This window comes from Ixodes scapularis, unplaced genomic scaffold (assembly GCF_016920785.2).
Source record: "Ixodes scapularis isolate PalLabHiFi unplaced genomic scaffold, ASM1692078v2 PGA_scaffold4__175_contigs__length_147842914, whole genome shotgun sequence".
Taxonomy (NCBI): Eukaryota; Metazoa; Arthropoda; class Arachnida; order Ixodida; family Ixodidae; genus Ixodes; species Ixodes scapularis.
The window spans coordinates 56,042,975-56,055,849 of NW_024609879.1; the positions used below are offsets into that span (position 1 = coordinate 56,042,975).

Below are 12,875 nucleotides of genomic sequence, written 5' to 3' on the forward strand. Positions count from 1 at the left end.
GACCAGGTCACGTGTCAGCTTAGCATTATTATGGGGAGGTCTTGGACCTCTCACTGTAGACTTAGAACAGCCGATTTCAGACGGCTAGCGGTGCTTCGAGACGTCTACGAGACACCTTTCAAGACGTCCTGTGGCGCAAAGAGGAAGGTGCATCAGCTGCGCTATCAGACATCTAGAAGACAGCCACAAAACATTCCTAGGCATTGTTATGGGGACGTCCTAGATCTCTTGCCGAGACTTCAAATGACAGGTGTGAGATGGCTAGTGGTGCTTTGAGACTCTACGGGACTTCTTTCAAAACATCTTGTGGGCCAAAGGTGATGGCGCATTAGATGAGTTAGAGGACAGCTAGAGGAAGGCTAAAAGACATACTAGATCTCTACCTATGTCTTGCCAAGGTGTCTAGACGACGTCTTGCAGATCCTACCAAAATAGCAACAAAATATTCAAAGAGTCCAGGTGCCTACAGGACATCTTTCAAGCTGTCTCGTGGCACAAAGATGATGATGTATTAGCTGAGCTAGAAGACAGCTCCAAGAGGTACCAGGGCTGTAATATACGTCTTGCAGAGGTGTCTGCAGGGCATTTTGCACATCTGCATGACCAAAATAACTTTTGTTTTAGTAAGATGAGCTGTCATTCTTGTGCCACAAGACATCTTTCAAAACGTATGGTGGCACATGGATGACAGCACTTAAGCTGCACTACAGGACAGCTGGAAGACAGTCACAAAATATTTAAAGAGGCCTAGGCACTGTCACGGGGACATTTTAGGTTTCTAGTTGAGACTTCAAATGGCAAATTTAATACAGTTAGTGGTGCTATGAGATGTTTACAAGACATCTTTCAAGTGGTGGCACAAAAATGATGGCCGTTGCTTTAGCTGCGTTACAAGATAGCTGCAAGATGTTTAGGGGCTCTTAGGGTCATGTCTTGCCATGTCAACAAGACATCTTCCATCCTACAAAAATGGCTACAAGACGGTACATTAGCTATGCTGCAAAACGGCTAGAACACAGCTACAAGATGCCTAAAAACTGCAGCGGCACTGCGATCTCCCTATGTCAGCAAACAATGAAGCAACCAACACTGACAGACGCTGTTTTGTCCAACACGTGAGCAACAGTGTGGTCAAAGTTGTATTTATTTGAAGGTGCAGCCATGCTTTACTTAAACCATTAAAAATGTGAGTCAACTAATGTAGCCTCTGCTTTTTCTACAAAACAATGACTTCTAGGGCAATGTGTCTTGCCAAGGTGAAGATGTCTCACACGTCTTGAGGCTGCAAGGTGTTTACAAAACGACTTCAGTGATGGAAGTGGCCTTTGACCTTTTGTTGCACAATCTGTAGCAGGCAAATTATTGGTTTGGAGCAGCTGCTGACGCTTTTGGTGGAGATGCCAACATCTGTTAGTGCATATCACTTGAAAATCAAAAAAGTGATTGCATCTCTAAGTGAGTTCATCAATGATAATGACTGATGGTTCCTCTTTGATACTGGAGCATATTACTTATTAGTTTTTGTGATAAAAATAGTTAAGATGCACAAAGAACATGCCGCTTTCTTTTTAAAAATAAGGCTCTGGTCAAAGTAAGTTCCATTTACAACGGGAACTAAAAAAATTATTGAAAAGCAAATTATAGCGCAACAATTCAGTTGGGAAAAAGCCTCTCTCCCCTCCACATTTTACTCAGTAGTTTATTTAGCCTGCAAATATCATTTTTGTAAAATGCCAGCAAGAACCAGCACATCAGCTACATGTCTATCAATAGAAACGCACCCCCAAGTTTTATGAACTTTCCAAACTCATGACTCTAATATCATAAACTGCAAAAATAACAACCCGCAAATATTATGAAAGCCTACACTTGCACTTTAGATGTGACACACCCCTTTAGCAGCGTTGGAAAAAGAGTGAAGTCAAAGTTTGCTGCTCTTTCGATCAATAGCTGCACGGAAACTATAGTGACTGCCATATTTATTCAAATACAAAGGCCCGTGTTTTTTTTTCTTTTTCTCTGTCTCAACTCAGCATTTTTGTTTGTTCTTTTAATTAGAGATTAATTTGCGATCCAGACTAAGAAGGTCGACCTGTAATAATCCTGAGCATAAATTCCCTGCCTATCGTGCTAAACCTCCCCCAGGTCAGCCCTTGCTCCAAGCGCTCCGGTGCGAAGTGGTGAAGCTCGACGCGTGCACGCTGGTGCGATGTGGTGAAGGTTGACGCAAACAGCGCAGGTGACACTGTGCTTTGCAGCCACGGCATGAAGGCACGTGGCAAGCATGATAATCAAGTAATCACATCTCGAGTGCACGACCTCGGTTGTGCCTTATCCCAGTAGCCACCGTCCCACTATTTTGCCAAGTTATCTTGCAACTTTTAATTCCTGACATCGCAGACATTGTCTGGAAATTTAGACGATGTCACTGATCAACTGGCCAGCGCAACAGCCGGCCAGAGCGATTGACGAGCAATTTCCATACTTCGTTTCACCTGAAGTCGACGCTACAACTATGCGAGTCAATGGAACCAATCAAGTAGCATCAAAGCACGACATCATGGCATTCTTCATCTCCCTGTACGTGTTCTTTCATCAGCTAAACTAATCAATGTGTAGTGAATGCCTATTGATTGGTACTTTTAGTATCTGTATTCGAGGTTGTAAGCGTCTGATCCTTCGACTATGCTCTGGCCTAAGGTGAAACAAACTATATGATGAGTAGAGACGGTGAAATAGATATTTGCACCACTTTTCTTTCCTTCTACTTCTCTGAACACTAGAGTCAACCAATAATGAAATACTTTTATATTTTGCTTTAATAAGCCTATCTTGGTGCAGGTGTGGCACAATTCTGAGTGAAAATGGCATTTCAGTGCAAGATGTAGCAGACTTTCATTCATGGTAGAATTTGGCACAAATAGCGCAGCACTTCCATCAAGCATCTTGTAGCTAAAAAATGACTGCACATGTAGCCGATCAACAGGGACGGCGCCAGGCTTTTCATAGAGAGGGGGCAGTGGAGAGGCGCACGGCATTTTGGGGGAGGCATGGGCTTTCAATCCGACTAAAAGAACAAATATTCAGGGACGATGACTTGGCGCTTCGGGAGGTTTTAATAGAAATCAGCTCAGTTTATCTCATTATTTTACAACCTATCTACAACCCTGGTTAATGTAGCATTTCACGTGCAAAATATTCAGGCACGTTTACATTCCGCAATACTAAATAAGCACGCTCACGCTTGTCGTGACTCATCATATGCTCTTTAGGCAGTCCCCTGCACCGCGGAAAACCAGAGCTCGTCAGCGATCATGTAAATGTAGTGACGATTCTCCCTTCTTTGCTGAATACGCCTGGTAGAGGTACACGGCGACTGATTTAGCCGTGCCATTTTTCTTCGTCAGCTTGGAGGAAGCCGATGATGTTTGGGACATCTTGCGTGCCGCACTGTTGAACTGGCGTCGTAGTCCGCATTCCTTTTGAAGAGCTTTCTTCCAGTTTCGATAGCCCTCTGTCAAAATACAGCACTTCCACTGTTTTACTCCCCCCCCAAATACACAAACACTTTCAGCTTTGCTCCAACCTCCTGGGATAGTCCCTCGAAGGGACTCTGTGCCCCAGGGTCACTAATGATGGGAGCATGGCTGTTCTCGAACGGCCAGGCTCTGACCTATACCCTTGCCCGAGCACACACAGTCGCCGTCACCAAAGTTGTTTCAAGGACCCCATAGAGGCTTGAAATAAGCAGGATGACCTAGACACATCAAAGCCGCCCCTTGGGAACTCGCCAGTCAGCCCGAGCGTCTCAGGACTGTGGGAGATTTCCTCGGTCAGAACATGAACAGTGCCCTTGAGTTCCTTTGTCTGGCAGGTACGAAGCGACGGCGCAGTGCAGATGGGATTCCAAGTCTCTCCGAGTAATCACTCGGGTGAAGCTACTTGCAGCAGGTCTTTTATGGGTGGCGACAGAGGTATTGAGTGGTAGACGACGCTCCTTAGCTTCGGCAAGCCATACCGATATTCATGCATCGTTCTTCACGGGGTATGTAAAGAAAATAAGGCGGACGGCACGAAAAAGTTGAAAACGTCCGGTATGAGGCCTCTTTAGGCTGGCTATCCTTCAAGCCAATGCCTTTTCCATGGGACGAGAAAATTAGGTAAATGACGAGCCATGTAGCGTATGTGGGTCTGAGCGCGAAAATTAGGGTGAGGAGGGGGGGGGAGGGGGGTGTAAAGGCTGGCATATTTTTGGGGTGGCAGGACAAATTTTAGGGGAAGCGCCCGCCACCCCTCGCCCCCTTTGGCGCCGTCCCTGCCGATCAAGGAGGCAGCTACAAGACATTTAATTTGATGTCTATAAAACATTGTATGGGTTGCCAACAGGATGTTTCTTACATTTTTCTATGATTTCATCAAGGGTTTAGATGTCTCTAAGACATCTGTAAAACAGTCTTGTAGCCCCCCAAAAATAATTCATTAACTCATTCAGAGGATGGCTACACAACATTTCAAGATATCTAGGGCTATTTAATACACTGTCAAGAAATGTTTACAGTAATATTACTATGGATACAAACTTGGTTCCAGTAATGTTTCCAGGATCTTGCAGATCTCAATTACCAAGACCGACGTCTATGACCATCTTGGTGTTTGGTAATATGGTTTTAATGCTTGCCATTAGAGTGAAATTTGTAAAGAAAGCATTCTTTTTTCTTATTTGTAAAATATATGGGTTATATAAAACTGGGTCAATCCCAATACATATTTCTGTAAAAACATATCAGACTCAGTTTTTAAATCCTAATTTGAGAAAAATGTAAATCCTAAGGTGTCTAACTGTTTCTATCTCACACAACCATAAAAAAAAAAAAAAAATTATACAAGAAATTATTTTATAGTTAGCGAGATATATGACCACCCAGCATCAATTATTGATCATGAAGTTAAAATATTAAATTGATGGAAATTACATTCACACATTCTATTTTTTTTTTTTCACTTAAATTTGAATGCTTTAACCCACTGCCACAATTGTCCAACAAAGAAAATGAAATTGATATAAAAGAAAATAAATCTAATTTAATAAGGTTGCACCACGGGCACGGCGTACCTATGCAATCAAAACACAACATCAAACTTTTTTTTTTTTTTTTTTTTTTTGCGACGTTACGGGAAACATATGCGTTCGCCAAACTTACAAGAAACGTTTCCGCACTACGCGAGCAGAACCATGCACGCACACACACGAAACGAGGTATTCAATCTCGTATTGACGGAGCGAACGAGCGTATGCCGAATTCATTGTTGACATGGCATAGCAAAAATCCCCCAAAACACAACGCGACGACCAAAACTATATTTGGCTCCGCTAAGAAAAAAAGAAAAGCTCTTCAATGGAACGCCCCGATTTGACCCAGCGTGATGACGTCAAGAACGCTCGCACGTAGGGGAGAGGGAAAAAAGAATGAAAAGAGAAAAAAAAGGGGTAAAAGCACACCGCGCGAATGCAGAGGAAACAGTTTTCTATGGGAAAAGGGCCTTTCCATTTGGTGTGCCCATAGTTATTAGCCCGAGAGCAATGAACTGAAGCACGTAGTCCCAATAACCCAGACTTCCTTTGACGTAAGCACGCACGTTGCACTGTTCGTTAAAGGTCAAAGTTAAGAGAGCGCCCGCCGCGCAAACGCGCGCGCTCTCTCGGACTCGGTTTTAAAGATAAGCAAAGCTCTGCACCCCGTCATTTTTTATTTATTTTTTAGCGAACCAAATGCAAGCTGCAGTCCGTCTCCCAAGAATTAGATTTAGCGAGTAATCGCCCGCATCCGTTACAGAGAAATGCACAGAGTTAGTGATTCAAGGGAGACCGTTAACGACATGCGTGCACTAGGCCAAATTCGAAATGCTAGGAAGCAGACGGATTAAAATTTGAAATCGAAACCTCGAAGACAAAGTTTGTCAGGATTACAGTGCCGCATATGCGTTTGCATCGCAAGACAGACGGAAGATCGCGAGTGACAAAAAAAAAAAAAAAAAGGAAAAAAAAAGGCTTGCATCAATGAATAAGCGCTCGTAACGAACGCTCCGAAAAGTAACCTAATCCAAACTAACATGCTTTTGCGTACAATTGCGGGTTCGGGCGGTTCGCGTAGTGGCAGAAGTAACGTCTGCTCCGTTGCAGAATGTTTTCGTTTGGGGAGATTTTTTGCTTCCGAGAGATTTTGAGCTGCAGGGTGTTTCGAGGCATGCGTTCGGGTGTACGACAATCCCTGCGCCGCGCTTGGGCTCATGCACGGGTCGAGACAATGCGTGCAATACAAACCTTTCGCGCTCTCCTCGGCCGGTGTGCTCACATCCTTCGCTAATCACGGGGCACGTTTTCGAAATCCTGTTCATCACCTGGCCAACATCTTTCACCCTGCAGGGCTACCTTCCCTCAAGGCCTCCAAGGGTCGACATGAGGGAACCGCGGCATCGCCTAGCGGCGCCGCGTCCAACTATGTCAGAGCGAATATATCCCCTAAGTCCCTAAATCCCTAAAGCGCCGTGAAAGGCCGTGAGCTATTGCGTAAGAAGTAAAGTGTTGTGGGAGTAATTAGAGACAAATAAAAAATGTTGTAAGCGCGTAAACTCTAAAATACGAATCTTTTCAAAATATTTTAGTCGTTTTTTTTTTTTTTTTCATGCTCCATTGAGTTGGCTTCTCCGCAAACGCCCGTGTCTTGCCAAGAAGTATACAGCATTCATTGTAGCGCGATTACCAGAAGTCGAATATATATATATATATATATATATATATATATATATATATATATATATATATATATATATATATATATATATATATATATATATATATATATATATATATATATATATATATATCTTTTTATGTTCCACGCGTTGAGCTGGTTCCGAACCCAAAAATCTCGTCCTGCAAGATTAGTGCATATTGTACTAACAAGTGCCTTTTCTAATTAAATATGTTGCTTTAAATCAAACTTTTCTTACAGAAATAGTCCCTAAAATGCCTTTTATTTACTGTTTGTCTATAATTTCGTGCTCTCTATGTGCTCTCTAAAGTATTATTAAGCAAACATGATTTATAACAGGTTGAATACAAAAAAGAAGTGGTGCTCTTCTAAACAAATCATGTGTGTTGAGTGTTTTTTTTTTCCCTACTTTTTATTTTGTTCGTCAGTTACATATTATCCTGCTGCAAGCAAATGAAAACACGAAAGAAACCAAAAGAACGAAAATGTCATGTTGCGATCAAATCAGTACGCGAAAGAAAAACCCAATGCGGAGTGCGCAAGTTCGTCTGTTTCTTGCACAGGGGTTGCGATGATGTCAGAACGCCGAGCTCTTATTGGCCGATTGAAAAACAAATAGTGGGTATACCTCGAGGCATCTAGCAATGAGGTCTACACACTATCCTTCTGATCAAAGCCAATCAGAGATCGGCGACACTTTGACGTCACCGCAACTTTTGCACAAGAAGCAGACACTTTTCTTCTAACTAAAAAAATAAGCGGCTTCTGTTCTAGTATAGGGTGTGTTCAGATAAGTATGGTGGGTGTCATGCTCAATTTTAGTTTCCAATGAGGAGCGCAAGTTCGTCTGCTGCACAGGGGTGGTACCAATTGAAGTTTTCAATTGGTACCAGTTAGTCACTGCCAATGGGAATCAATAGGAACCCATGGGAACCATTTGGCACCCATTCGTTCCAACTGGAAGTTATTCCAATTGGTGAGACCCATTGGCCAGTGTGCCTCCAATTGGAACCCACTAAAACCAATTGGTTCCAATTAAGACCAGTTAAAGTTCCAAGTAGATCTAATGGAAATATTTAGCTGGGGAGGTCTACTTACTATGCTTTCAATCAAAGCCAATCATAGTTCGGCGTCATTCTGACATCACTGGCCAAGTGGTCTCATCATTTGGAATTATTTTTCCAGTTGGAACCTGAAGGGATTCGAAATGGTTCTTCCAAATTGCCCGAAAACCCAATTGAGAAAAATCAACTGAAACCTAATGGGAATTTTTCAACTGGGCAGCGTTGCTGCGTGGACGTACAGCACCACAAACACAAAGGTCGAAATGGAATGCATTACAAAAGTTTGTGTGCGGCGTTCCAGCAGATCGTTATTTACCTGTTGGCTCTGTCTCGAACCTTACGCAACCTTACCAACTGCGATCACGGCATTTTGGGAGGAGGTGCGAGTTTGCGGTGACCTTATTTCGATATGGAAACGGACTTTGACCTTATACTCCGCGGTTACATTCCAGGATATGGGGTGTTCGCTGACGTAGCGATCCCTGAATGGGTTACTGCTTGTGTTATCTTTCCGACTTTTTCTTTTGTCCGAACAAACTTTTTTTGTAAGCAAAACAAAGTTTCATTTTGTTATCTCCATTGTTTTCCTTTCACACACATGTGCTCCCACTACGGGGCAGCGGAAATCAGGAAAGATCACTTTGTCAGGGACGTCCCCCAACTGTAAGGTCCGCGGCCGCGTCATTCAGATAGGATATGAATGTTTGCATATCGCGGAGTCCATGTTGGGGTATTTTTAGGGGTGGGCAATCACTCGGGTGTTTTTTGGAAATCTATATTCGCCCAAAAGTGGGGTGGGCGATGACTTGGGATTTTACGGTAGTTTTTTAGATAAAAACCTTCCAATGGTTTTCTAGTTTAAGACAATATAATGTAACAGGTCTTTGCAGTCTTTGAATTATCGGTTTTCAAGGGATTATCGAAAAAAGTTTGGAGGAAATCGAGGATATTTTTTTTTAATTGCCAAACAAAAATTGAATAATTTTGCTTTTTCGGTATATAGAATACTGCCGGGCGCAATGTAAAAAATGTTAATAGTTAAGTGCATACTTCCTTGTTAAAAGTGAACAAAGCATGAAATACTTTGCATTTCTTCGAACATGTTTAAAAAAAGTTTTTAAAATATCGCCGAAAAATGCACAAATATGAAAAAGTTGCGCAAGAGGCCAAGTTTGTCATATTATAAAATAAATCAAATTCAAGTATATCCGCTAGCGTGCTTTATACATAAAAATATTTACGTTTTAAAAAAGTTGTATTCTTTATTATTCTGGCTCTCGAAGTTGTGTCTACGCGTCACTAGGAAAATTGTTCAACCTCCTAACATAATTTTTTTTCGAAAACAAAGTAATATTTTGCAAAAGTAAAGGTCGTTTTGTCGAGACATCAATAAAAAGTTGTTAAACTGTACTTTTAAGACATTTAAATGTAGAGTATTCATTTTTTCCGTACATTTCTCAGTGATCAAATTAATACATACAGTGACAAAGAACCGCTTCTTTCCTAGCTAGTGAATTAAATCAAATTATTCTGACTTAAATATTATAAATCTAAATTAGACAAAAATAAATCTGGTTTATATGAATTTTTCATAAAAATCATTATTCCTTTTTTCCAGATTGGGCTGGCAGCATTGGAAGATGGAGAGGACAAGTACCAGTGCTAACGCACAACTGAAACTCAAGCTCCATAGCCCTCCCAGATAGTATACAACTGTAAATGAATGTACACCAACTTCTGGTGAACACTAACAAAATCTCTGGATGAGCAGTTTTAAAATGTAATACCAGTTGTATTTGTTCACTGCCACAGGACACGTTCCAGTTTGCTTGAATTTGTGCACATATGCCCACATCATGTGCAAGTCCAATTGTCTCACTACAAGGAAGTTCATACTTTGTCAACCGCAAATTGCGCAGTGTGCAGTGCCAAGCTCAGTATCTGTAAATCAGTCGGACAAAACATTTATTTATTCAAGTCCATCAAACTCCGATCCTTAAAAAGTTTGGAAGCCCTCAATATGCCATGCACAAACATCTGAAAATTACCTGTGCCTTCTCAAGAAGACTTGTATTTGTATTTGGCCCACCTAGCAAAAATCAGACCCCGACCCTCCAGACCAGTCATTGTAGGTGTATGTCGATTTCCTGGTCAATCCATTCCGAGATTTATATAGTATCAAAATGCTACATCCAGCAAAGCGAAGGTTTTGAACCAACGGTTATTTGGCTTGCCCTACTAAGCAGATTTACCTTTACCCGGATCATTTGAAGCATCACATTCCTGGGGTCAGACTTTAGCCTCTGGCGAGAGCTTTCTTGGCTGCCGACCAGACATGCCATTGCAGCTTTCTGCTAGTCGCGCATTATCGACCACCAAGAAATTTATGACTCGTGCACAAGTCCACAACTGAACAATACTTCGGCAAGAACTTCCTACCTACACGCTAATGGCCAGAGGTCTCGCAGTGTTTGACAAGCTTGTCCCGAGTGCTCCTTTTATCCACCAGTAAACGCGAGCTCGCGTATGGCAGCAAACAACTGCGATTTACAAAAGAAGTATGAGTTGGTGATTCCAACTCAAAAGATCAGACGTTCATAACACACACTTTCAAAAAACCCCATCAAGCAACATCGGCGACTAACATTTCTAGGGCTAGGTGGCGCAAGCTACCGCCCGTTATAAAGGGTACAGGGTTAGCATCCATCCAACCATCCATAGGGCCCAAGGTGTACGATTGGGTCCGCGTCCTCGCCGAGCGCTGACGCAACGCCTTCGCTCGATGCGAGCCGAACAGAGTTCACATCGAACAGCAATGCAGCCCTTATGTTCAGTGCATGCACAGAGTATGTGATCAAACAATAGCGCACTCGGGCGACTGGCGCAGCCGCTACCAGATGGCGCGCACTTTCAAAAAGGGGTCTATTTCAGCTAATAGCTGCTGTATCACTTGTCACAGCATTTTGTTTGTAGCAGTCCAACCACCTTCTTTCGGTTCTGTTAACAGACAATGTGAAGGTGTTTTCTTGCTTTAACATATTTTCGCCTGAATCTCGTTTTCGCAGTCGCCGAAATCGGACCCACAGCATCAGGTTTAAAGAGCAGTAAAAGAATGAGTCAGTTACACGGATAAACATCTCTTTTATTTCTGAAAAAATGTGTCTCTCGAGGAAATATACAATGTTGAAACCTAATCTCAGAACAAACTTAAATGTGTCTACATTAATCTGGACAATAAAAGAGCACAATTTTCAAAATATCATAATGTGTCACATGCAACTCTCTCTAGCAGATGGAACAGAGCAAGTAGCTACTGCTTTTCTTTTAGACACTATACCCGGAATATGTGCCACCAAGCATAAAACAAATATGTAAACACAGTCGGTAAACAGCCACGGTGCTAATAAATAATACAGAGAAAAAGGTTGGCCGAATTTCAGAGGCATGCAAGAGGCACAAACCTGTTGGCCTACAAATCCTCGACGTTACAATGTTAGTAAATTCGCGACAATGCTGTAGGCCATGTCAAAAAACAAAAGGTGCATGAGATCTTGGATACCTTTTCTCATCAAATTTGCTACCGTCTAATTAAACATTTGTTTGATGATTCAGAAACTACTGAATGTTCTTCCACGCATGTGTGCCTTACCCTCACAAAAATACCAAGTCCAAATAATAGTAAAAAGTTAGGAGCATCTGAAAGACCCATTTGGAAAAGTGCACCAAAATCAAAAACAAGAGGGTGCAACCATTTTGGTCTAAAGCTTTGCATTTTTTCAAAACACGGGTTACACATAAAAAATACACCAACAGGAAAGATAATGAACCGTTATAATGCCAGCATTCATTATGTGCAAAAAAAAAAAAAAAGACCTCGACGAAAGACACAATTTTGGTCGAGATTGTCACCTTCCAATCTATGTTCAAATGGTGATAAAAACTTGATTGTAGCAGCACCGGACAGTACAACGAAGACAAAAACCACTTGAATACTTATAACAAGAAAATACACAGTCGCTGCTTTCTAGCCTTGAACCGCCGATGAAACGGAGGCCGCAATTTCGTCGAGTGCGACAAGTCGCAACGACAGTCAGACACGGAGCAGAGTCGAGACAAACTCGCTTTCACTGGAAACGGAACCATGGGGTAATAGAGAGCAAGCTTCACAAATATAAAATTGCAAAATCGGCAGCTAGATGTAGCTAGCTGCAAGAGTTGCAACCGAGATAAGCCCAGGCTTCTCGGTCAGGTGCTTGCACAACGCGAGTCCGATCGTTAAAGCCCGGGGACATTGATCATATCTAGACTAAAAACTTCCGCCCGAAAGAGAAGCAACCTACATCTAGCCGCAACTTTAAGGGGTTAACCAAAATGCGGAACTGCTTTCCAGAGGCACCGCACGAAAAAGAACAGGGACGCAGTCTCGCCTGTTTTCGCCAACACCCACACCGGTGCCGACACGACCTAGTCGATACCACGATTAGGCACGACCGGCACCGGCAATAGAAAAAGAGACCCACCGAATAAAGATTGCATCCGTCTCTAACCACACTCGCTCAGTTGATCATGTCAAAGTGCCGCTCGTAGTGGGCTTCGACATCGCCGTCGCGATCGGGGATCACTTCGACGCTGTTGGAGCTCGAGCTCGTCGTGCGGCCGGCCGATCGGCCACTGCCCGATCGCGATCGGTCGGCCACCTCGGGCGAAGACATGGTCAGCGGCTCCACGGGTGAGAGGTGTTCGGGTGTCAGGAATTCCGTCTGCTCCGCGGGGCCATTGCCGTTTTGGGTGGGATCTGCCGTGCCGAGTGGTATGTCGAGAGCAAGCCGCACCGAATCTGGGAGCTTGGCCAGACCGAGGAGCTGCTGGTAAATGGCTTCTGCCGTGGACAGTGACTTGTCGAGGTCGATCTGGTAGCTCATGTCGTTTATGTGCTGCGTCCGAGGGAGAACAAAGAGCCGCGTCTAAGCATTTAGATCGACATTGGAGTTTTAGACCTTTGACGGTCGTCGCCATACATGTACGGCGGTGATTACAC

The 12,875-nt window shown here is 43.0% G+C and overlaps 1 protein-coding gene across 1 annotated transcript in view; it reads right to left on the minus strand.

Moving 5' to 3' along the window:
* Positions 1–10,958: 10,958 nt before the first annotated feature.
* The window catches only part of LOC8026942 (TBC1 domain family member 17), a 76,951-nt gene continuing 75,034 nt past the window's right edge, over positions 10,959–12,875 (minus strand). Inside the window, exon 15 of the mRNA XM_002406729.4 lies at positions 10,959–12,771. Within this exon, the coding sequence (XP_002406773.4) occupies positions 12,394–12,771 (378 nt within the window). The 3' untranslated portion in view covers positions 10,959–12,393. The remainder of the gene's footprint in view (positions 12,772–12,875) is intronic.